Source organism: Opisthorchis viverrini (assembly GCF_000715545.1).
Source record: "Opisthorchis viverrini unplaced genomic scaffold opera_v5_61, whole genome shotgun sequence".
Classification (NCBI taxonomy): domain Eukaryota; kingdom Metazoa; phylum Platyhelminthes; class Trematoda; order Opisthorchiida; family Opisthorchiidae; genus Opisthorchis; species Opisthorchis viverrini.
In genome coordinates, this window is record NW_008751717.1 from 942,186 (window position 1) to 968,573 (window position 26,388).

The 26,388-nt window shown below is 42.5% G+C and overlaps 1 protein-coding gene across 1 annotated transcript; it reads left to right on the forward strand.

Moving 5' to 3' along the window:
- Positions 1–23: 23 nt before the first annotated feature.
- On the forward strand, positions 24–24,118 carry T265_03971 (hypothetical protein; the record flags this gene model as incomplete). Its single annotated transcript, XM_009168578.1, has 6 exons — positions 24–166; positions 201–375; positions 5,761–5,934; positions 14,712–15,059; positions 20,768–22,438; positions 23,493–24,118. The coding sequence occupies 6 exons, from the start codon at positions 24–26 to the stop codon at positions 23,706–23,708; spliced, it is 2,727 nt and encodes a 908-aa protein (XP_009166842.1).
- Positions 24,119–26,388: the final 2,270 nt, after the last annotated feature.

Consider the following 26,388-nt stretch of genomic DNA (forward strand, 5'->3'; position numbering starts at 1 on the left):
AAGACCGATTTTGACGGAGAACGATGGCCAGATTATCATATGTTTCGCTGGTAACGAATGCAGAGTACTGCCTAGGGGCACTGGTGCTTGCCGCATCTTTGCGGCAAACGAATACAGTGAAAGAGATAACCGTTATGGTTACCAAAGGGGTCACGGAGGCATATCGGTTTGTGCTGTAAAATAACTTGACCATTTTCCAGTCGCCTGCTTCGAGATGCATTTGATAACGTTATCGAAGTTCAGGAAATAGAAAATCCGGATCGATCGTACGTGGAACGTTTTGGCCGTTCGGAGCTGTTAATTACCTTCACGAAAATCCGATGCTGGAGCCTTGTACAGTTCGAAAAGTGTGTGTACCTGGATGCTGACACGATTGTAAGTGTATCACCGATAATTCAAGTTTTATTTCTGACGGATATTTCATGCCTTTATTGGCTAGTCTTAGTCATTGTTTATAAAGGCCAACCTTTGCGTCACAAAAGACGTGAAATTTTAGGTTTCGAATGGTGTGCACAGTGTATATGTGTGTGTGATTTTCAAGTAGGCATTTTAGCTAACAGCTGTTTGAGGAGCACTTAATGGGCACAGGAACGGTCCATTGATGTAAATATCCCACAAAAAACTCGAAAATATAGCAAGCTGACTACGGCAATTGGTTAGCACAGCTGTGGTGATAGTCTGGATGTAACCTATCATTTTCGGGATTGACAATTACCCACCATATTTACTAGGTTGCGGTGGGTATATAATTTCATATTTTGCCATACAGGAATGGAGTATTACCGCAATCTCAGGCGCGCGGTCTGGAAATTAGCCAAGTTCAGTTTGGGCAAACGGATGATCGCGCACTCCGGTTACAAGTTCAGTGGGCATATCGAGAATTGACTGTGTCTAGCTGGAGCGTTAGAAACATTCACCTGAGTAAGGCGTTTTAGAAATGCTGAGGTATTTCACAGGATGCACAATACACGAATCCAAATTTAGAAAAGGAAAGTGCAAATAGGAGGAGGAAATACTAATAGTCCGGTGCAAAACCACGAGAGGTATACAGGATATTTTTATTAGCCAGTCATATTAATCATCCCTGACTTCCAACCGGAGGGTTTAATTGAAATGGTAAATACCAAACCGCTAGTATCAGTCTGCAAGTATTTGTGCTACGTAATCTTCTTACTGCCATCTTGCTAGCTGTGACTCGTCTGTTGTCTTGAACTATTCATGGGGAGCATTCAGTGCATTGGTATTTGAACTTGTCTAAATTAGCCTAATCAGAACAATACTGAATGTCGGTTGCCACTAAGCCCTCCATGAAGGACTTCTTCACTACCCGCATACGTTATTAGCCGGAATTCTAGATCATCCTGCAAAGAGATGTAATAAAAATGTATAATTATCTGACCTACATTCGTAGGCTTCTTATCTAGCCTACACACAGAAAAACAATTCAGAGAGAAGCTTTCCATTGTCATCCTTTTAGAACGAAGCTGATTTGTCAAATTCACCGAAGGTGACGGAGGACTAGATGGCTTGCCGGATTCACTGTTTCCTTTCCTTAATTACTTCAATGTTTGGCGCTCCTATGGAAGCTTTTTCAATCCAGAGCGATGAAAGGACGTCAGTCCTTCAACAGAATACTGGAGTCTATGAAAAACCACCGCGTCTTCTAAGAAACAAATTAATTTTTGCGGTGCATAATTCTACACCACACTAGTCTGAACTGTGACGCAGATCTTTTCTCACATCGTGCAATAAAGAGTTAAGTAACAATTTAGGGATGAGGTAACTATGTGGTCAGAAAGTAACCCAAATTTGCATGCATAAGGGGTTCTTAGGGTGCTAGTGAATTTATCAGGCACCCCTCATCTTGTACACATATATCCGATGCCTTTAAAAAGCATTTTCACAAATTTAGTAGAACATTACAATTTGTTTCTAAGCGTAATAAGTCTTGGATGGACGGCTAGAGCCGTACATGTCATTTTGCTTGGATTCTTGAACTAGTGACCTCAAAAAAGCCATTTTGATGTTATCTATTTGGACGGTCGTAGACTGATGGCCTTCCAACTTTGTGATACACACTAGTGCAATGTGGCACCATAAAGAGTAACGCGATCAATATGCTTTGGAAGCATATAAGCTGCTGCTGTGCACGTAAGTGTCGGCGCACATGGTGAACTATACTGAACTCAAGCATAGCATGTTTTTGAGGCTTAAGAACCGAAAGGTACAGAAACAAATGTGATTCATCTGCAGTTTGAGCCATATCTCAGTGGCAGCTGCCGAATGGAGAAAGCGTTACAGTGTGGACGTAGCATACCCTTATCATTTTTGAGCTTCTCTGACATACAGTTTAAGTCAGTTCTAATGAAGCTCCATATTTCACGAGGTAGAGTTGATATAAGCGCACACAATGAAGGAATGAACTACTGACAGAACAGCTATTAGCCAGCTGAGTCCGAGGGTAAATTAAATTATACACGAAGCAGTTGAATTAGGAATAATCAAACCAGCAAACACGGAAAATTGTTTTGACGACAGGATTGTCATCCTGCGGCACAATTCTAAGTCACTGCTTCTTTAAATTGAATGTACAAGTGTAATAAAACCGAGAAAAGGAGCAATTAACACAGCAGGAGTGAGAAAAGTTTTGATGTACTCATGTGGATATGGCTCAATCAGGCACTCAGCTTTCAAAACGTGCCAAAGGCGCTAGCTGTTAAATTATACTTTACGCGTCGTCAGGGAAATCCAGTCAAAGATTCAAGGTTAGGTTAAAACTTTATAGATCACCCTTGTTGAGCCCTATAGATTTACTGGCGTCATTGTTCGACAACCTAATAAGACATGGAAGAATAGTGCATCCCATACACAAAGAAATAGATAGGCTATTTCGAGATATTTATCTGAGAAACGCAGTACTACACAGGATTCAGGCCTAGTTGTGATCAGTCGTTGTTGATATCGATTGGTGATAAAGTCTCACTTAGACATATTATCAGAGTTCTTTGCGTGCGATATGAAGATCAGTATTGTGTAATTTCTAGAAAGTAATTTTAGCCTACTGATAATAAAAACGGGGTCTTGCGGTTTCATGAACTCGGAAAGACTTACTTTCAACAGTCATAAAAAAAACTCGGAGCAAACAGCTTAAGTGAACTTAGATCGCAGTTACGAAGAAGATAACCATTTCGGTGGGCCTGTTGGGCAAGTAAGAGTCCAGAAGAAATAATGGGAAGCAGTGCAAACGGCAATGTTTAATTTTATCAACAACAGCAGCAAAAATAAGCAGCCACTAAATATACGTAAGTGTTGCTTAAGGAAAAAAACACGAACTTCTGCATATACTCCCTGTTACGCTTCACAAAACAGAAGCAGTTGATTCCACCTGGATAACTCTTGGATAGCTGGTGACATTAGGCAGAGCTTCTTGAATTGCAAATGACATAGACTGACAACCCTGTTCAGAAGTAGCCGAAATTTTTCAACGGAGTCGTCTTACTGATGTCCGAATATCCAGGGCTACGTAATAGATCACGGCGCCCTAATGGAGTTGTATGGTTGCCCTACCACCGAGCAAAATCAGACAACCGAGAGTAAACCACATTTATTTTGTCCTCGACAAAATGTTGGCAAATTTTGCTCAATGCTGGTATCTCAATGTCGAAAAAGAGAAAAAACGCTCAATAGTTGACAATCAGAATGAGCACAATCGCTTGGCTGCCTTGTGTTAGTTGTAACACTGAACAGTAAGGAGTTTTGCTCAATGCTGGTATCTCAATGTCGACAAAGAGACAAAAACGCTCAATAGTTGACAATCAGACTGAGCATAATCGCTTGGTTGCCTTGTTTTAGTTGAAACACTGAACAGTAAGGACGTTTCAGGTAACGGGTCAATAACCTTAATATCCTTAGTGAAACTTGACGTAAGGTTTGCACACACATTTGCGATGTGAATGGATCTTAAAAGGGAGCGAAAGCATTATGTTCACTTACAATGTTGTACTCACACCAAAAAAGACCGTCGTCAAATCCCGCTAATCTCGGCTCCTTAGCTAATGCACGGCAATTGTGGACAATCGATTTCTGTTCCGGACATTCTCCCGTACGTCCGAATGTAAGAAACTCTCTTCTATTTCCAATGACTTGTGCGCAAATATTACTGAACGGAAATTTTATTCATTGTTTTAATATTCAGTCTGTAAATTTACTAGTGAGCTATTTGAAGCCAGGTACTGAGTGTAGCTTCAGCATGAGCGCATGTGTTGATACACTGGCAGTCAACAATTTTCAATAAGTCATGACAGCACTTCACGACAAAATATATCGTCAATGAGCTGTACTTTTAAGCCCGTTCTGTGCATGTAAGGAATCTTTGATAATGTACGTGCGCTATTTGTAAAGTAATGAAGCTGATTAGGAGAATGTAACAATCATTAATAAATGTCTGTTCCACTAGATTGGCGATGAATATATTAGTTAGGTGCACTTGATAAAAATAAATACATTGCAAAATTTGGAATAAACTAAAAGGTTCCTTATCGTTCGAGGACATTTCTTGATAGTTCCTGAGTAAATTTCCGGTGCGGGACTTGTATTCCCGGCAATATAGCAACTACTTCTGTGTCTGGAGACTTTTGGAGCTCGGTTGGCTTCTTGTCCTGTGTGCGTGCGTCTCTGTTGGGAGGAGTTGTATGCCTATTTATCCTGTGCAACGAAAAGACAGAGGTGTCCGTTCGTGTTTGACGCTTGCATGAACATGTACACAACTTCACCTGATGTGGTTGAGGTTCGTCAGCCTGGTGTGTGAGCAGGTGATAGCCGAGCCGACGAAAATGGATGGGAAGTTGAAATGAACATGTTGTCGGCGAAGGTTGCAAGTGGGACAGGAATTGTCACGTGGTTTGAGTGACTGTAACGTGCGATCCTGTGAGTGACCGCTACAATAAAAACCCATGAAATTGTGAACATCTTTGGTAAATAACCGAATGTAAGTGCTGCAGCAATTAATATCAGGAAAGCTCCGGGATACGCATACTTTTGTCAGAAAAAATCTATCTTTCCACCTGTCATTTCTCCATTGATGATTCCGAGGAGTAGGGACCACTAGAGGTTACTTCTGCGGGACTGGTCATATAACGATGTTTACAGTGGTTGTTGGTTCGTCTGGAAATTTGATTACAAGCTTTTCATCGGCAACCGAGGTGGCATATTAGAGCGNGCATACAGGATCTTAACCATGAATAGCTGGTTGTGCACGACCACATTACGTGCTCACATGGCACAGCAGACTGATACCTAAATTATTTTAACTCCAGTCTACAGCTCCGTAACTTTATTTGCCTACGAGGCTCACAGATTACCGTAAGTGTAATTATCAACCTGGGATGAGAACCCCTAAGTCAAATAGTATCGTGTAACACCAGCACACCCAAACATAAATGGAACCTACAGTGCTAAGGCCAGTATCACGCCCTACATTTTTGGTGAAAGCAACTGTCAACTGAAAACAGCATTCATTTAAAGTGTGGTCCTTTCCGCATGGGCATGATGATGTATTCAACTATTGCTAAACTAAACACTGATCCATATGTTCTTCTCACTGCCTTTGCAGGAGAAATGAGTTGCGGAAAAATTCCCGGATATTCCAATAGTTAAATAAGTAACTTTCAAGATTCTTTCACAATTTTCTAGCTGCATATATATATTTGCATGATTCAAGGTCTTAATTTGCCTTCAAACACTCATTACTTTCTTCCTCAGGTTCTGCACAATATTGATGAACTCTTTGAACGTGAAGAACTGACTGCTGTACCTGATCCATGCTGGCCAGATTGTTTCAACACTGGTGTTTTTGTCTTTCGCCCCAAAATAGAAACTTACAAAGAATTGCTCAAGTTGGCCAATGAGGTCGGAAGTTTTGATGGCGGTGACCAGGTAGGTCATATATGGTCTTTTTCCGCCCCCAGGAATCCGATGTTTCTCTTACCATCATTGTCGTTGTCATCATCATCAGCTGCAATAACTACATGCTGGTCATGCAGTGGCTGCAGCTGCTACATTTTCGTTCGTTAGGGAGATGGGGTAGATAGCTCACCATTGGAGGCGACAGCTACTATAATTGATGGCTAAATACAGGGGTGTCGGTGAACTTTTCACTAGAGGATTGGGAGGGAGATATTCAGTGAAAACGAGAGCTTGCATGTATGAGAGCCATTAAGGGTGTGACTGAGCCATGTCAGATAATATCTCTAACCCTTGATGTGTCCCGTCTGGGGATCTCAACCAAGGGAGACGGCAATGACAATCGCAGCTGAGCTTGCTGGTAATGGTTTTCATATTTCGTTGCCAAACCATTGTTTGACCTCATCTGACTCGTTTACACCCTTCGTGTTGTGCTAAAATGGTACTTCAGGGAAGTTGGTTAACTAGCATACGGAGAACGTTACTAAGTCAATTCAACCTGTGGATTGTGATCATTTGGTCTGTCGTAGGCGCGTTATTTCCTACGCGAACTATTCTACAAACCTTAACACTCCTACCTTGGTGTTCTCACATGACCCGAGCAATGCTCAAAAGATATGTATGGCCAAACAGTGAAAGTCTTTTGACACCCTCGGCCAGTAATTGTCAGGTTCCGGACTCCGATAATAATATGGAGTGCATTAGATTGTTGTAAACTAGATCTTCGACAGATGAACTAATGTCAACCTTCGGATCAAGTGATGTAGGTTCACAAAGGCTGCTCCGACCTTCCAAATCCAAATATAATTATCATCGGCAAAATCACTGGAATTTGTACATCTCCCTAAGTTGATAAAGTTGTCTACTGCTTTACTAGGCTCATCCGCAAGCATGAGGCTAGGGTTCAAGCTCCTTTAGTCTTTTAGTGGCACTTTACAATTTGAAGGCATGAAGCGCTCTTCACTCCGTGAAGAAAAACCACTTACTTTGCACCACAGATATCGTATAGTGCACGGAGTCAGGCGGAGTTTAAGTCAAGAAGGACCACCATCTTTGTTTTCTGGAAACAGTGTAACTGTTTCAAAATATGTCGGACGATGAAAATGTGACCAGTAAATTCTCTTGCAGGATGGAGCACAGCTTGGTTTTCGTGGACCGTTATCATCATCGGCAGGATAATACCAGTGTCTCACACTGATGTTCTACATCATGTCAGTGAGTCACCAGATCACCATTCACGCATATGCACTCTCTCCGAAACTGTGTTGCAGGAGGCCAGTTAAAGTGTATTTCGAAATTTGTGGCCTACCTTTAAAGTCGATTTTTTACGAGTGAATTAATAAGCCGGTTTTTTAACTTATCGTTTCACTCGTCGTTGTATCAAGTGGTATTAGGCAAGGTGTTTTCTAGTAGCAGAAGGCTTCTCTATCTCCATCTCCAAGGCTTTCGGTGTCCGTAATCCCTTCTGTCTCTTCTTTGGCTCTTCACAATTCGGCGTTTGACGGATCTGCGTGCATCATCACACTAGTTTACCAATGGTATGAATTTGCTGGCATCAATCGGGACTAGGGATATCGATGATGTTCAGCGGTCAGGTGATCGTATCGGATAAGTTGGACAGACAGTAATGAATGACCCTAGCATAGCTGCTTTGACATTTTGCCATGTTCTATCCAATGCTCGCTACCAGTACGGTGTTAGTCTACTGTATGGAGTACTTGAGCTATTTCAGGTCGATACTGCTGAACTATGGTAGGCATCCAAGAATGCTTGATTGGCACGCTTGTTCCTGATTTGCGATAGCCTGAAGGGAAGCATACTGTTAGGCACGCTCGCACTATTGCGGGATAGGAATGAGAATGAGTGTCCCAGAAGGAAATTTGGTCCTCACCTGTGGCTTTCCACCGGTGGCTGATGGTCACGTGATCCAAATGAGTCCACGGTTAGCTTACGAGTGATGACCGCTTGGTTACGTGACGTGACTGTTTATGCAGAAAGCTCTTACGGCTCAGAGACAGTTTGTGATCACGGTACGACTCGTGGATTCGCTATCCGTTTTCTACCTACAACCTACAACTCCGAATGGACCGCCTAGATATGATTTCCAGGATCCCAAATGACCAAATTGGCTGTTGATGCCACCCAAAAAGATGCCTCTTGGTTGTTCGATGAGTCCCAATAGCCCTCGGTAGGAGGTATTCTTCTCAGCGTCAGAAGTGAGCTCATCTAGGGAATAGTTCGACACTACAAACAGGCACCGTTTTATGCCGAGAGGTGTTTGGCTGGATGTAGAACGCCGCAAAGATGACTGTTTACTGGAACCCAATCCAACAGCTCTGGGGCTAAAAGTGACCCTTACACCATATATTTCATGACTCGTAGCTTCTGGATCACCGGACACAAAAAGAGTGAAATGTGAAATAACTGAGTAAGCCTTTAGCTTTTTCAGATGCATGACGATCCTTGGGTCTTGTGTGAATTTTTCGGCGTCACAGTTTACGTAAACCTTATGGGAGTATAGGGTCGCTGCAAGCACCGCCGCTTGCCAGGTTGCTGTAGAAAGCATACTTTTGAAGCTCCTTTGCGGAAAGGATCTTGATAATTTAGCAACTTGTTGTTTTGTTTAATATCATTGGGCAGCAGAATGTATAAAGCGCTTCGGTCAGATAACTGACAATTGAATAACCAGCTTAGTTAGTTTGTGTGGTTGAAAGGATTTTGAAAGACTTCAGTGGACAAAAAACTGTACGAGCAAACGATAACTCCCGGTTTCCCAGGCTGAGGATTAGGGTTAATTTGAGGTACGCCAACTTGAATCTTTGACTCCTAGGTCTTACTCATAAGCCAGTCGGAGGACTTAAGGTTTTTCCCGGATCTTGTCCCTAGCCTGTGATTCAAAAGTCTGACCTGCGGGGCCGCAGACGGCATGGTTTTCTTTAAAGCTCTGCCAGTGGTTGATGACTCAGTCCGACATACTTGACTGAAGGGACTGGTCTAATTTGACGGTGCAAAGATACAACTCCGCACAGCAGCTCGGCAGCACCAGATTCCTTGGTTTTGAAAGTATTTTGACCGTACTGAATATTGCGCCTGCGCTTATAGTTTTGTGATCGGAATGTGGGGTATTTATGATCAATATTTCCCAACCCATCATTCCTTGGACAAAAGCAGCGTCGCTGTGTACGTAAATATGGACATGCTGGAAGAACCTAAAGGAACCGCCTCGTTACCCATATTGCTGAGGGATTTTAACCCCAGACCGTCTCGTGGCGCGGTCACTTGTACTATGAGGTCTCGCCTATCTTGGTCTTACTGCTCCTTACGCTTTTTTTGCATGAATGTACCCTACTGAATTGAGTTCAAGCCACTGTAGTCCGCGGGATCATTGGAGTACTAAAGCCGAACCACCAAGACAATATGGAAGCTTTAGGTTGGGCCCTTTGAATCAGAGTGAGACTTTCTCAGAAGGAAATAAAATTTCGAGTTGCTGAATTTATGAAAATAAAAGTTCGTTTCCAATTATCGCAATCGTTGGCTCACAAACGCTTGGAAATTCCTTTTTGGGGTATTAGCGACCAGATTAACCCCAGGGTTCTATCCAGCCAAGTCGACTAAAGGAATCCCACTGTTAAGTCAAGTCAATGTACTGCCAGAATCACGAATGAAAAACTACGGACCGTAATTCGATAAAACACAACGAAATGACTATCGCAAAAGCAGTTGTTACTCAAGCTGCATTCATTAGGGACGTTGACGACAGCAGGTGACTTAACCAATCGGTAAAAAGTGCAGTAAGTTAAGGCCGGTTGGAACCAAAATATGTTAAGGTTGGTTCAGAGCAGACAAAATATTAGGAGTGGAGATTATCTGATAAAAACGTCTTCAAAACTAACTGCTTCAGAGATGCTTGAAACCGATAATTCTGACCAACATATGCATCCTGTACTCTCAGAATTTATGAGTTGAAGGGATTAAGGGTAAGGAACACAGGGAAAGATACGGGAGAAGTCAGCCAGAAGGGAATGCTTCCTGTGCCGACGAACGGTAAACTAAGATTCCATTGCAAATGAGAGTTTTCTGCGTGTCAGAGAGTAGCAGCCAGAGCTTTCAACGTCAAACGACTCACAGTGAACAAAGTTAGACCAACACAAAAACATTAAATTTACCATTTTTGTCGTTGTGCAGACGGGCAAGCTACTAAAAAAGAGATTAGAGCCCATATTTATCCACTAAGTTGCTTTATTAAACCGTTCGCACACACGGATTTCGGTCATGCTGGCTACTGTTAAAGTTATTTTTGGATTCTCAGGCCAGGTTTTATTCCTTTCACATCTACGAACGTGGTTGGCACCTTAAAACTACCATTTGCCACTTAAGACAAGATCGTTTGGTTCCTTTTTGCTAATGACCCGTATGACCGTGTACTGTTGTTTGGGTAACACCAGCATCCGGTTTCAGGCCTTCTAACATGAACCTCGTGGACTAGGAGACAACCCAGATCATTAAAAGAAGGATGCAAGGATAAAGGCTTCATAGAAAGATTACCGTGGACTGACACGCTAATTTCGACCGTGCAATTCATTAATTAGGGTCCTGCGCAATTAATCTGAACCGTGTAGATACGAGCATGCCCGGCAAATAGGCGAACTAGTCAGTGTGCAATGGAACTTGTAGGCGTCAGCTGTTGCTCCACTACTCAGAGTTACGGCGAATCGCTGTGGACCCACGTGTAAATGTGCTAGCTGGGTTGGCATGGCACTTACCCCGATAAACGAGAGGTCAGGGATTCGAGTCTCGTCGAATTACTCTCTACTTTTGTTCCTAATGTGTATTTGGATTCATACTCATGACAAACTTCATCTTTAAAATTGCTGCTACATTGTCCTGCAACCACAAATTACGTAAATATTTCTTTGATGAGAAAGTAAACAGTGATACTAAACAATATCACATATATATAATGTATATTCCATATGTACATATATATATAGTATATGTATACATATAACAGTATCACATAGCAATTTGAACTGCTCTCACACCTAAATCATTCAGTCACCGGAGCGGAACTAACATCCCGCAAGTGATAGGTAGTTCGCATGACTTTTAAGGGCTTTAGTGGGTCGCCGGGCGTAAACCGATGATGCCTACTTGGGCAGTGGTCCGAACTGGTAGCAAAAGGACTTTCCTTCATGTTTCCCCTACGTCATCCAAAGCCAGCCTCGAGGTGAATCTCTCAGCTGAATGGGCTGAAAATTCATTGGTCTCATGTGTCGCTTAGCATTCCCGTGTTTATGAAGTTTACTGGTTGTAAGCCCTAAAAATCTTCCTCATGGAGCACAAATCAATGAGTGTTTGGCGTACTATTTTCCGACATTTTGTCCTAAATCTAGTCACATGGCCTCTAGTTGCGCATTTCGAACTCATCTGGAAACAATAAGTGTATTGTTGCACTGGACCCAAGTTGGTTGACATGTCCTTTTTATTTTTCTACTTTTGGAATCGACCGTAAATGATCATAAACATGGTTCCAGCACATACCCTGGCGAATAGTCTAATACACTTCTACCGTTGAACTTCTCTTCCACACTATAGACGCTTGATGTCTGAATTGTGGAAGAAATGACGTATTCTTACCATTGACTGTCCGTACATTAATGTGCACAAATGATTGACTTTATGAGCAGACTCACGACATCAAAAAGAAAGGTACTCAATAAGCTGGTTGGATTACGTAGTACTTTTGAACTGTGTAAGGCTATACAGCTTCGTTTACTTAGGTGTGGAAGAATACCTTAGCGGAGACCCACTGACAAGCTAGTAGTGACTGGTCTTTAGGCATAAGGCGAACATTGCTGCCGATGGAGTCAGTGTTTGCCTAACTGATTGGCAATCTTCACACACTATCTGGTAGCGATTAGGCTATGGGCTTTAGATATGACCGCGTCTGTCTACAGCGGCTGTGGTTAGGTCCTAAACTACTCAATCACGTTAAGTAGGTCTGGTTTACCGCTTTCGGGCCGTGACTTTACCATATAAGCAAGACACACTACTTTTTTCCAAAATCTCAGGTTTGATTGCTTTGAACGACACGGACAACGAATTCCCTCTTGTTTTTTTCGTTTCCCATTGGTTCCATGCTAACGAGTCTACTTTCATGAATGTCAGTATACACGAAGCCGGATGGAAGCCCAATTTTACCGTATCTTATGGGGTTATGAGCCACTAAAATGTGGTTAACAGCCTCGATCTTCACAGCATCAAAGGAAAAACTACCGCATGCGGCATCGTTTTGTGTTATGAACTCGTTTAGCCTTCCGCTGGTCATAAAATCGACACTAAATGGATGCGCTCTGTCTGGTTCCGGTCGTTTGCTTTGTTGTTTCTTTCGTTTAGGTTGATCGTGCCCTTTCATGAGGAAGTAACATTTTGTCCCTCAGGTGTAAAGTAGTTAGTCTCAGTGGAAAAGACGCTGTGGAACGGAAAGCTGCTGGACGTATTTGAAGCTGCTGAAATTGACCAACGAATAAATCTCAGTATGGGGGCAGTGAGGCCACTGACAGTTTGGCGTGGGTTGGCCATTGAAGGGATTTAAAGTTGATTTCAAAGTTGCCTGTTATACGGGTAACATCTTACCGCCTGATAATACATCTTGGTTACAGTGCTATTATCTGTTGTCATTACTTGGTTTTACTAAAACGACTCATGTAATACAACACTTGAAAGGTGAACTGGTTCATTGTGACCCGGTTGGTTTTTGATAATTGATCACAAGGTTCTTGGTTGCCTGCATTACGGTTTTATTGACTGATAGTCTGAAGCGGAAACTGAAACACAAAACGCTATCCTACTTTAAAAGGAATGTAAAAGTGGCGATTTTACATAATTTTGTTTTAGAGGCAATATTGTTTGACTAAAATCACACTGGTTAGCCCTATGAAAAGACAAGTTGTCTCCAGAGTTGCCATGTTACTGGTTCTGCCCTGGAGAGGTGATCAGGTACCAGGCGTGCATAGAGTGGTTCCAGTATTAGGTCTTAGGCTACACTGGATTAGAACCTCCCGATAACCGGCTTCATATCCATATCTCCAGTCACTCTACTGGGTACGCGTGCCTAGTTGGACCTGGTAGAGGAACCGGTGCGAGCATAAAGACCTCATGTTGAAAGTTTCGGGAAGTTCAGTGCTTATACCGATCCATCTTCAAAGTATAGTTGTGTGTTAGTCGCAAGCAAAGTTCAGTCGTCTCTCCAATACAACTATGTTTTTAACCAAATAACTGAAAATATGAATATCTGTCGCTTGCTTGCTTCTCCAGAGTCAGGCGTCAGTTTTCTCATCACCAGTATTGCTCGCCTGCTGCCCATATACGTATACAATTCCTTCGTGATGGTGCATGTTATCTGGCTTAACGTACTTGTGACAAATACGTCGCAGGAGAAGGCTTAATGTAATACAGGGAAATTATGCAACTCTGCGAAGATAGAAACAGAACGAACAATCTATGCTGAAAAGCCGAGATTGGCTTCATAGATTGGCTTCACTTACAGGACGAAATCCCACAAAAATCCCAAATCTCCTCACACTACCAACAGAACGAACACTTAGAAAACGTCATGGTTCCGTTCCCCTGTCTGGAGAAGTGTAACTTTCAATGGCCATATTACCTAAAATTGGCCCTCTGCCATCATCGAAAAGGGCACGGTTAATCGGAGTTCCATCAAGACCACTGTACACTGATGTCGTGCAATTTGACCAAGTGCAAGGTTCACCTTTGGAACACCAAAGTAAACTTAAGGTGGACAGTTTGTACTGAGATCAACAAGGAAGCTACATGATGTCTTGCAGAAGTGGTCTGCGAACAAATCGTACCTAACACAACTGTGACCCGAGGTAACAACACCATCCTTAGTCTTGTGCTTAATTATCCTCCATTGTTTATTTTGTTAACGTAAGTTATAAAAACGTACCAAGATACCAGCAGCTTGAACCATTTTCATCCATTTTGTAATATCGACTACTAATCGCACCATGAAACATCCACACATTATTTATGTTCGGCCATATGTGTTCAGTATGTGGCACATTAAATTTTGAATATCCACGAATTTATTTACAACACTGTACACCAAAATAATTCTTCTCGTGTAACCGAGAAGTTCGTTGGTGTAAAAGCAAGCAGCTGGAAATAACATGATGGGGAGTCACAGAAAAGACCGAAAAAATCTTGTAGATTAGCTGTATCTGAGACAGTAAGCTTTCGTAGAAAGAAAGTACATTCAGACTGTGATCAGCATTATTCATTTATTGTTTATATTGAGGGATTCGCGTTTACAACGAACTCACAGACAAAACTCTGAGTGTTAAAAAAAATGAAATTAACGATCAAAAGGAACCTTCATCCCAGGGTTGGCCGTTGTAATCAGACCAGGTGGACGGCCAGCATCGGGAATGTACAGTGTAAATAAGGACGCAAGGACTCCATACGTTCACTGATTTCACCTTGCTTAGTTAACCTATAGTTAATTAATTGATTTGCTCCACTTTGTGGATGAATGATAACCGTAAAACCCCACCATCATGTTCCAATTATTTTTTCGATTTTTTCGCAATTCCTATTTTCATATTATGTATTCTGATAGGATAGTTGCACTGATGAACAACACTGTTAGTGGCTGCTATACTATCTCAGATTATGCTTTTTGAATCTTAACATATGTTTCATCGTCGGATCTTTGTTTTGCTCTTCAGGGTCTGCTGAACACCTACTTTTCCAATTGGCTATCAAAAGGAATATCCCATCGCTTATCTTATGTGTACAACTGTATTTGTCAAATAACGGATGAGTGTGGCTTTGACTTCTACACAAGTACTGCAGCTTGGGTACACTTTGGAGGCACGATTCGAGTAGCTCACTTCTCCGGGCCAGTCAAACCTTGGCATCGCGTATCCGCTGCGAAAGGTTGCAGTCTTAACGCCTGTGAGGCACTGACTAAGACGAAATCGGAGCGCAGAGGCATAACCCGTACTGCCGGTATGCTAGCCTACTGGTGGTCATTGTTCTTGATCCTGGTCAGGCCGAAATTATCTCCGGACATGGTGAGTAGATTTTCGTTTTAGTATTCAATCATTTCGCAATATCTGCTAGTGGCTGATCCGCAAAATGCTGGTTTCTGTTTCTGGATTTTAGAAAATACGTCCAGGAAAACTTGCTTGTGGGGCTCTGTCTATATTAATAATTTTGTATTTGATTTGACTTTTTTAATTTTATTAAGGGACAACAATTATTTCTAATGGTTACTCGGTGGTCTACAGACGGATGTCTGTCGTGAAGATCAAAGTACTTAGGTACGTACTCAGGTCGACAACACTAGCAGAACGGGAAACGTAACAAGGGGGGGGACTTCAGTTTCCCTGATTGAGTGCTCTAAGTGTATAACCTTTTTTAGTTGCCTCGGGTACAACTATCCGCTCAATTTTCGCGCTCAGTTAATAGTGTTTGAGTATGGCAGATACTCCCACTCTGTTTAGATGGCGTTGCCAGTACTGAGAGCATTTCAAACAAACGCAGACTATTCATCCATACAGATTTAAGTCCAGACGCGAGGAGGTAGGTCCCTTAATTTCGCCTATATTTCGATCACAGTTGCGCTTTCAAGTTTTGGGATACCGTATACAACAGTTTTGGTATCACTGTCAAGTATTCTACTGAGAATCGTGTTGACTTTTACCAAAATTTTCCACTCGCTTTCTTTTGACCATGATCTCACTTAAGAATGATAACACACGTTGCTTAATCCGGGGCTACTTCCTTTTATGGTCCGATGTTTTTTTTACGATTGGTATTACGTTTACGATAAAATCTCCCATTCCTAATCGGAGCGATTTTGTCGTTTCCTACAAAATAGACCAGAAATGAGGGGGTTGTTAGTATTATCGTCTACATCATTATATCCAGTAGTGATACTTGTGGTGTGATTATTTCTGTTGGTCCATTGCTGTCACTGGCAAGATGTACGCAAGTATGTTAGTGGCCACGAGGTTTCACATGATCCGCTCCTAGTTGCACATCCATTAAGTCTCGTTTAGTCCTAGTGTGTCCTCGACGAACACACATGTAGCACACGCTTAAACACACTGTACTGACTGAACAAACCGAATACCAGCGGCAATAAAAACCTCGTCAAAGTTCGCCCTCGAACTGTATCTTCTAAGTCATTCATTACGGGGCTCATGTCGTCTTGCTGAAATCTCTGCATGTTTTGTTTTCTATATAAGACTTCACGGGACGTTCAAAAAGCAGCGAATTTTAGTCCAGACAAATTGAATGTGAAGCAAACCATCAGTGGTGTTGTCACAGCTAGCTGGCAACTCGATCTTGTATGTCAGTATCTCTTACACAGTTTCGTCCCCTTGATAGAACACCTTCAAAAGATACATTGATAAAACTCGACGCTTGTTTTACCCCTTCAGATAGTCTTTCCGGGCGTATGTATAAATTCTCTTAACGCAGCGAGTATTACAGAAAATTATTTTTGCAGGCTACTGGAATAATCCATTTATACTTGGCCTTCGGTCACTCCTTGCTTAGCTCCTAATAGGGTCAACTTTTCACTGTCCAAGCAGCTACCCGTGAGTCACTCTTTTGAAGTTTGAGCTACCTTGAATCTTTTTGTCATCGTACTCTGAAAATACCTGGTGGATACTTTTATCACTTATTTAAACTTCTCAACAATACACCTTTGTTAGAAGCGAAAAACCACTTAAAAAAAACCGCAACCATACCTGACGAGGTGGTAGGACCTAAAGAGAGCACCAGAGTAATTTGAGTGTACATCAGTGCTGGTCATCCTGTGAGAAGTGTGATGTGAGTGATCATAATCAGGTTACGAACGGTCTTTGGTGGATTGTACCGTTCCAGAAAATGTGCTAGCGTTCACGAACCAGGTCAATAGCAGGCGTCTTTTAAGCGAAGAAGCATTGTATGCACGATGGATTACGCTTTGACAAACTCCTAAAAAATCTTTTATAAAATATACCATTAAATCAGTAATGTGATCGCCGAATTTGACAGATTTGAACAAGAGATACGTAAAATCTACGAACGCGATCGATCTATTAACTTCTCTGGTCATCTAAGCGATGCACCGCAGCATATGAATGTTGGTATCAGCACCCCTCCACGCTTATTTTTTGGGGTATGACCGAGTGTTCCAAGTTCATTTAGGTATTAAATTTTCAAGTGTGACAGATGCAGTCGATCACGGCCCTGTGCACCTGTGGAATGAATTTTGACCGAGAACAGAAAGGCTTTTATACGGTTTGTTGCAATTTCACATTCCCTTGTTTGCTCTGTGATAGTTCTTCTCTGCACGCAGAATGTTTCTTTTCCTCTGAAGTTTTGTCGACAAAATGTTTTCCACCTCCTTTATCCTTCCGACTAATAATCTGCGCGTACCTTTTTTTCAAAACGAACAGAGTCCATTGGTCTAGATCACCCTTATTGATCCTCCTGTTAGAGATGACGTACTATTTCAAGAGCATTTCTGATACATGCGGTTAGTAAACAGAAGTTTTCACTTGGGTCAGATAAGCCGGAGAGCTCAACAACCAAGTTCTTGTAACTAGTGTCAATGCGATGAAAACGTCCATACGTATCGAAGCCATGATAAATATTTTGGTAGGTAATGAGTATTTGCAATGGACAACTGCTGTGCATTTCTCGGTAGCTCTCACGCGCTTATGTCAGTAATTTGGTAAAACTGTATGCACAATTTGATCAATGTATGCTATGTGTCACACGAATGTCAGTAGTCACTTTTCTTTCGAAAAGCAACCTGAGGTGTATGGGTTTATTGTTGAAGGTCCATCTTGGGGTTGCAGTCAGTCTTGAAGCGTTCCAACAAAAGGACCAAAGTAAACGGCGATTTATGCTACCCCCAAAATGCCGGCTGTTGAAGTGTCGATGTAGCTGGATAAACGTCACGTGATCGTTTAACTTCTTTATCAAAACCCAAACCTTAGAAACGTGTACGGGTATTTCCCTTGTACCTTAGTTTTAGTTTGCTCCCAACAGAATCAATTGCAGGTTTCATGGCATTTTGCTCAGTTTGATACTTCATTGTCGTGGATACGAAGATTAATAGCAGACCACAAAGCACTTGTGCAGTGAAAAATTAGCCCATTTTCACTAAAAAGTAATGCAACACCGGACAAATAGTATTACAATGGTTTTGAGCCGGCGACGGAGACTCTACTCCGACATAATACTTGAAATGGAGCGAGAGTATAGTCTTGCAAACTGATCGTATGTAACAATTATCCATTTGTAACTATGCCAAGCCAAGTAACACCATGGATACCTGGAACCTTTGAGAAAATTTTTTGTTGTTTGTTAGTGCCTATAAGATATGAAGAATTTATACTCACAATACCCGTCATTTAACAGTCCGACGTTTGTCTTGGCGCAAGTCTTGTGATCGTAAACGTTAGTGGTCCTACACGATTGAGATTTTGACGGGCTCGGTCGATTGTCACAACCAGAAGAGGTAAGGGGTTGTGCGAACGGGTGCTGGCTTATGATAACATGGTCTCCCTTAAGTCAGTTAAGCTGATCCCCGCACGACCACAGATATTCAAGCTTCAACAGAGCGAAGCTTGAGCGGATTGCATCCACTGTGATCTCGTCAGAATAAGGGTATTTCTAGTCAAGTGAGAATGATGTGGATGCAACCGTTGGCCTCCTACGCATTGGCTTTTGTTTGAGGCAAGGCAAATTGCTTTGCGTCAAAAATACATATTAGTGCGCGTTTTCGTGAAATATCCCCATGTACGAACTAATTTGGTGTTAACGGGAGACTCATCTGAAACCCAGCTGAATCGCTCGTTTATGATATTATTCAAACATATGCGCCGCGCACAGGCTGCTTCATGGTTGGTGTGATATTCGAATTTTTTCGACAGAACACACCATTTCTAGGGTTACTGTAAACTTCATCGCAGCACATGACCCGTTTCGCCATCCTTGAGGCCCATAACGTAGGTGCAGTGCTCAAGTTTCTGTAAACCTCACGTTCTGGTTGGGCCCAAACTGCACGCAGTTCGCTAGATACATTCATTTACAAGCTAGTTTCATCTCAGTTGGAGACTCAGCTGAGGAGTATCCGTTTTGCTCCGGGCTGAAAACCACTAAGGAGTGATGGGCTCCGTCTGTCCATTGAAAAGGTTGCAAGGGGCCAGAGAGGTTAGCGATGACTGAGTTGGAAGATCATCGTGAGAGCTTAGGAGTGAAATATTATATGCTGTTTTATCTACTATTTTTCAGCCGAAACCGGAGTAAAATGAAGAACTTCCTGACATGTCACACTAAGTATTTTTCAGTAGTAATTAGGTGTTAAATTCTTCATTCAGGATCCCCCAAGGGAAGATTAACCTATACTTAGTAACTGAAGTCCCCGCTGCTCCCCTATCTTAACCGTCCATTTCCAACTTTATCATCAATCTCAAAGCATAAGTCTCGTTGCTGGTGACTAGGAGACAGTAACAAAAGGCAATGAACGGTCATGGCACTGGAACTGTTTGGCACAATGTCTTTTCAAAACGTAGAGCAATAACACTGCTGATCAGCTGTCTTGATTTCGGGCAGATGTAAATTCGAACTTCCTTCTTGATGTGTCTTGAGGATGATCACCAACTGTGGGGTACTCCTGGGATTTATAGTGCTGATTAATTAAGCCTTGCATAATGAAATCTCTGGTTAGAAATTTCCACTTCCTTGTGGCTGCTTCACCTTGTTGCGCTGGCGAAATTAAACCTCATTGATTTTGTCTTGATTCATTTTAATCGCAGCTGATGACAACAAACTGAAACACCAAAGCATTCTGTTGTTTAAAAAAACCCTGATACATTCGTCCAAATGCAACTGGATTTCAAACTGATGCGCTGCGATGTGTTTTGACTAGTGTAATTCTACTTCTACGTTTAATACGTTTGACTACTACAGCAGAGTACACTGGCTCAGTATCAAGTTTCTCGGGAATTCGGAGCGAGTGGCTTCCCTGGTATAATTTGTTATTCGTTTGAATGTGTTTCTAAACATACAACTACAGGTTATAAATTACCAGAGTTATCAGGTTCAGATTAACCCCATCACTGTTCATCATCTATTCAAAGACAGAACTCCCTCCGTATGTCGATCAGTCAGTGGTTTCGCAAGAAATCAGCCGTTGGTTTCATAATCGCTGTCCCCGACCATTTACTATTCGTTAATGCATCTGCATGCTATCGGTAGACTGAGGTCATTAACTTTTGGGTTTGCTGACGTCGCAGGTCAAGGTATGGTCACTGGCGCGTGCTATCAGTGGTCGGAAGCCAGAGGCGATGCTGATGTGCCGGATGAGGCTTAGCGATTAATTAAGTGTAGCTTCAGGCTTCGACAAGGTTACCAAAACGAGCAGTGCCCCTCATTACTAACCAGATTCGCTTCGTCTTAATATTATTGTGATTACAGTTGCCGTTATGAGCAGTACTTTTTACATACTTTGGTCTATTTAGCAAGTCCAATTTTGTTAATGGTTAACATGCAAAAAAAAATTGGAACCCTAAAATTTACTCTTCCCGTTTCCACCCCTCCCATTTTATACACTTCCACCATCGTGACACCCGATTTTAATGCTATGATTTGCCGAAATTGATTGTTGTGTTTCGCTCTCGTAATTACTGTGCACGAATTACACAATATTCAACTGGCTTTGAATGTTTATTTTTTAATGTTAACGTCCGATTTATCTCGTTAAAATGATCAATAGGTTTTAGGAGACTTCTACATAGAGACGAAATACGCGCGCAGTAATTTTCCAGACCAGAACCTGCAGCAAACTAATGTACAGGACTCGTTGAAACATGAAACTCGCGTCCCAAACGTCCACCAGTCTCTGGACTGGGCCACGAAATCACCTTACTACCGACCTCCCAGTCCACCGAGAATGGTTCCGTATCATCCGGAATTTCACGAAACACGCTGGGAATATCTCCACCACGGACAGCGTACAGATCAAGAAAATCGCTTCCGTCAGTATCATGAGGTTCCAAAGCCTGTTCCTAAACCGGCGTCATCATTCAGTCATACGTACGTACCACCTAATCCACCACCTAAATCATCATCACTTGCCCCACAGCGGGCTGCATCGCCCACGGTAAAGAAATCACATCCACCTGCGCAAGAAAGTGGGTTTTTCTTTTCACCACCTCCACCGTCTATACCACTACCATCAACTCCAGTAAAACCACTGGCATTATCGCCGTCCAGTGGAGAATCAGTCACAGTAAGTGCGCAATCACGTTGTGAACCAGGGCTCGGTGAATCCGTATCTGAGACCACTGGCCTCACCAAGGAAATCGTAACATCGGTTTGGCAGCCAGAACCAAAAAGCACTTCAGAGCCTCCGCCATCGTATTTGCTAGAATGTCAGAAGTGTAGGTGTGAGATGACAAACGAGAAAAAGACTATGCTGTCTGTTTCAAGATCCCGCCACACTGAAACAGGAAGGGCGGAACTTCACAAACGTGTCAAGCAGAAAAGGAAGCGGGCAGCGCGCGCTGTCGTTCAAAAAGCAGGAAGCAAGAGGATTGTGGATGATACCCAAGGCAGCGTAACTTGTGTCGGAAGTGTTTTGCATAGCCAATCACCTTCAAGAGCGACCAAACTTCAGATTCCGGTGCTCCCCACCCAAGCTTCCGCTACGAATTCTGAATTGAAGCTAGGAAACGCAATAAGAGGGCCAGAGCAACAAGGTGATCTGCCTAAGCAAAGCAATGAAGCGGTTTGCCTGGAAGAGACGACCTCACTTTCTCATCAAAAAGGAAAATTCGTTGTTCAGGTTCCACAAAAATTACATCAGTTTCAGGCACTGGATTTGGCGATCACCCGTCAAAAGGCGGATGACAATAAAGGGTGGAAGCAAAAAAGTCAACTGGAGCCATACAACCTGGAACTTCCGGTGCCTAGGAGATCTGGAAAGGCAAAGTTGCATGCTTTCAGCTGGGATGAGTGCGTTCTACACGATGAATCTCTCCGCNACCTGGAACTTCCGGTGCCTAGGAGATCTGGAAAGGCAAAGTTGCATGCTTTCAGCTGGGATGAGTGCGTTCTACACGACGAATCTCTCAGCTATACATCTCCACGCCAAGATGTTGACATTGTGCCAATGGCTGAAATACCTCTTATTGAAAACAGTATTAAATCTCCGGTGTTCACAGATTTGTTATCACCAGAAAAAGAGCTGTTTAGTCGCCCTGATGAATTAGCCACTGGTTTTAGTCTTTACAAATCCAAACGTCGAACAATAAAGAATTTGCGGAAATCCCGCGAGAAACTTAAAGAACGAGGATTTGATAGAGAGGTTGCTCGGGCAACATGGGAAAACAAGGAGGAGGTTGAGGAACTCTGCAAGCTATTATCGGCTTCTGGTTTACAACAAGTAAGTATAACCATAAGGTTTCTGAGGGTCTCAGTACTTGTCGGTGCATTTCTGTCATCCGCCACGTTTTGAGCGGTCGTCTTTCCCGTGAAGGTTTTCGGCCAGATCGCACATGAATATCGTTGTGCCGCTTGTTGCTTGTCGTCAAGGCAGTCAACACTGACACTGTACCGTAGTGACTCACTTCAGAACCGAAAGCAATGGTCTTTTAAATGATATGTGACATTCTGTGTGCAAATGGTGAAATCACATTTTTTGTTGTGCTTGATTAAGTGTCGTTTGGTCATGCCTCCCTGCTTTGATTACGGTGTAATCGCCTCGCTCTAGTGCACGAAAGTGAGTTTACAGTTCTTTTTGCGCGGGTAGTTTGAACACGTGTAAACTGGCGCACTCTATTATTCTTACTGTATTGCCTGTTAATAGTGACTAGCAAAGACTGTAATCCCTAATACCACAAGCTAAATAGCGGAGTGATGATAAAAAGCAGATAGCATAACCAGCTTAGGTGTCTCATTCCTTATTGTCATCCATCTGTGGAACCAAAGTGGAGGTATCAAAACACACCCTATCGATTGGTGCACAATATAAATGGGGGATAACGCTCTGTTGCTAACTAGACGTCGGCGAAGGCCTATCAGAATTCAACGATACAACACCGTCTCCGATACCGAAACTGCGGAAGTCATCGAACAGTAAATACCACCCAGGGACTAATTAGTGAGTTTGCCAAGTATCAACCAAACTACTCTATAAGCATTACCCGTCAAACGAGTCCAATAAGCATTAGCTGCTAAATTCTGTACTTTCGGGTTCACTAGGGTCGCCTGGATCTGGTGAAAGTGAACGTTTGGTGAAGCTAGCCATCTAAGAAATTATGATTAATCAAACAAAAATAGAAAAAGAAAAACAAAGACTGGACTAAACTACACAAAGAATTGCTTAGGAGTGACGGCGAAGTTCTGCCTTATCAGATCAACTAACAAAAGCTTTTGCAAACGTTACGGGGTCCAGCTTTACTGATTGACACATGTACTGACTGTTTTGTCCGTTTCAGCCTGGGATAAGTGGTCAACTGGCTACGCTAAATCTAGGCAATAAACTGTGCCCGCGACACGAGTGGATTGAAACGGAACGAATGTACGCCTGGGAACGTGGAGAAATCGATTACACCGGGACTGATCGATTTGCCAATATACTCGCAAAGCTATGTGAGACAATGGTGAAATCCGGAGGTGAAAAAAATCTTCCAGTTGGACTGGATCTCTCATAATATGCTCAAATTTATTTTCTGAAGCCCCCTATGTGACAGATTAGTGGGGGCTTTTGAGCAGAAGTAGTTCACCGTGCAGAAGGTTTTTGCTTGCTGAAGTTGCTCACTGCTTTCAGCCTATTCATATGAAAACAATGCAAAAATCGTAGAATAGCCCCGCAACGCTGTACAGCCAATTTCATTATTTTTTGTATCACTATCTAATTAGCAATAAAAGTTCGCTTATTGTCATATTGCATATTGTCACACTTGAAGCTAAAAAGCCAAACGCTTCCGCAATCTATTCGCTATAGCCGTTTATTGTCTGTATCCAGCACGGTGCTTTTGATCATTAAGTGTACCTTGTGCGGATTCTCTAGATCATTTTATACAACTGAGAAACTGTCCACTCCTTTCCAGCGCATTGTTACCGGTATTCATCAAATGATAGCTTTGAATTATTAGTTATTTGTGAATACGCAGCAACTCAAGCAGTTAATGAATGGACAAAGCGGAACAAACAAGTTTCTTAAGTCCAAAAATACCGTTTTATAGGGGGATTCGCACACAGACAAATTATATTCCTCGCATTTCACTAATAAATGCGATGAATGAGTTGGTAATTAGTTTGAAACAGATGTCTTTTACCTAAGTGTCGTATGGGGAACACACGAAGAGCCGTCCTCACCAAGTCAGAATGATGAATCACATTTTACTGTTGGATACCCTCCATGTTTGACTAGTTTCGTCGGTTTTCTACTCTACCGGACGCATCGGCACTGTCATCAGATGAGGTAAACCATTACATATGGTCCGTTTGCTTCATACCACAGGTCAAGAAGTGCCGCAGCGCTGTTCCGACAGGAAATGCCCCCTAAAGCTTAAAAGACTGTTACTACAGAACTAACATAACGCCGTTAGCGTACTTAGCGTCCCATACAACAAATGGGCAAACCACCCGCCGGAGGGTATTTTATGAATATCAAGATACACGGGCTTGCGAACATACATGTTCGTCAGCACCTCTTCCTGCAGGTCATTCCTAAAAGTGCGGAAGGCGTTGCAAGTCCTTTGACTGGTAGACCAATAAGTGTTCCACTTCCACACTGAACCTCCATTCCAGTGACATTATTCCCAAAGGTGTTCGCCCTGATCTTAGCCTGATCGGAGAAATGACAGCCAAGTACTAACAACACGCTGCACCAAAACAGTTGAAAAGTATTATGTAAGCAAAACGAATGTCGGTGACCAGTCATATTAGATATGGGAGGAGCGTTTCCTGTAGACAACAACTATTTTCTTGAGCATGATTTTTTCAGTATTCCGGCAACTGTTACCTGGAAATGCATGGATTTTTGCAACTCGGTGAAATCATCACACTCCATCTCAAGGTCCCCTGAAGGATAACAAAAGTCCGTGCTCTCTGGTTATCAATCAGTTATCCTTGACTGTCTCCCAGATTCCTCCTGTCTCAAGTGGGGGTATTGCAATAGGCTATTTGAAGCCTGTCATGTGGATCGAGTTTTCAAAATCTCTTTCCCTGTCGAATCACCTGAGAGAGTTAATAATGCAACTATCAAATGGTTGAAGTCTGGCGGTTGTGTTTGGTAGTAGATATTCGATTATCGCTGGTCCATCTATGTCACAATTCATAATATTAGACCGGTAGGCCAGGACTTTCCGAGTTGTAAGTATGGGGCGTCTACTTCCCCGCAGTGAGATCACTTCTGTCCGGTGGAATTAATCTCGATCACAGAACCACGGTCAATTTTCATTAGTATTGACATAAAAATGACTGAAAGCATGTGGTCGTATGTGTTCCCCCTTTACTGGCATCTGCTACCATGTCTGAAACGACACATTCTCCGTGTAGGCGACAAGTGTGCACTAACAGAGTAGTTGTCGCTGATGAAAATATCTCAGTAGGCATGCTGAAATCAGTAAGATGCGTTCCTAGTATATCACTCCCAATACGGCCTTCGTTCAAAACCACGGAGGAAATGCACTGATGTCATCATTAACTTACGTAGTCATGTTACAAAAAACCTACCGTAAAAATAACGTCTACATAAATGTAGGCCCTGTACGACGAAATGAGCCCACTTGTGATAGCGGATGATGAATATTATGGGACTATTAAGTTATGCAGGGAGACAACCTCAAAGTGATGAAGGGCAAGGATGCTATCATGACAAGTGACGGTGTAAGGGTAGACGCTGTAACTTGGAAACAGTCGGTTGTTTTGCGCGTCTGTCACATCAAATGACAATTTTGTTACGAAGGATAGGTTCATCTTTACATATCTAAATGAAAGTTCAACGGAAACGGAGCAGATTTTGTAACTTCATGTTGTGATGTATTTCTTTCTCGCTGTCACTAGCTCCAGACTTGTGCCATAAGAGGTTTCATTTTGCAGCCGGTATACTGTTTACGTACCATATGAAAGCAACCGTGTTTACCGCAGATTGCTTCACGACCTCTCTTTTGAAGTTCCATTTGACTTGTTTTTTAGTACTGCGCTTGTCTTCCAAAACCCTGGGCTATTTGTCTTGGTGCTGCTCGCGGTCAACAATGCACGTGGGTATCCTAAATTGATTCAAAAGGTTTGGATGGGATTCGTATCCAAATATTGCAAAACCCTGAGCGGTGACTTGCTCCGACAACAAAGTTTATTTGTTTATAGGTCATTTATGGTGAAAGT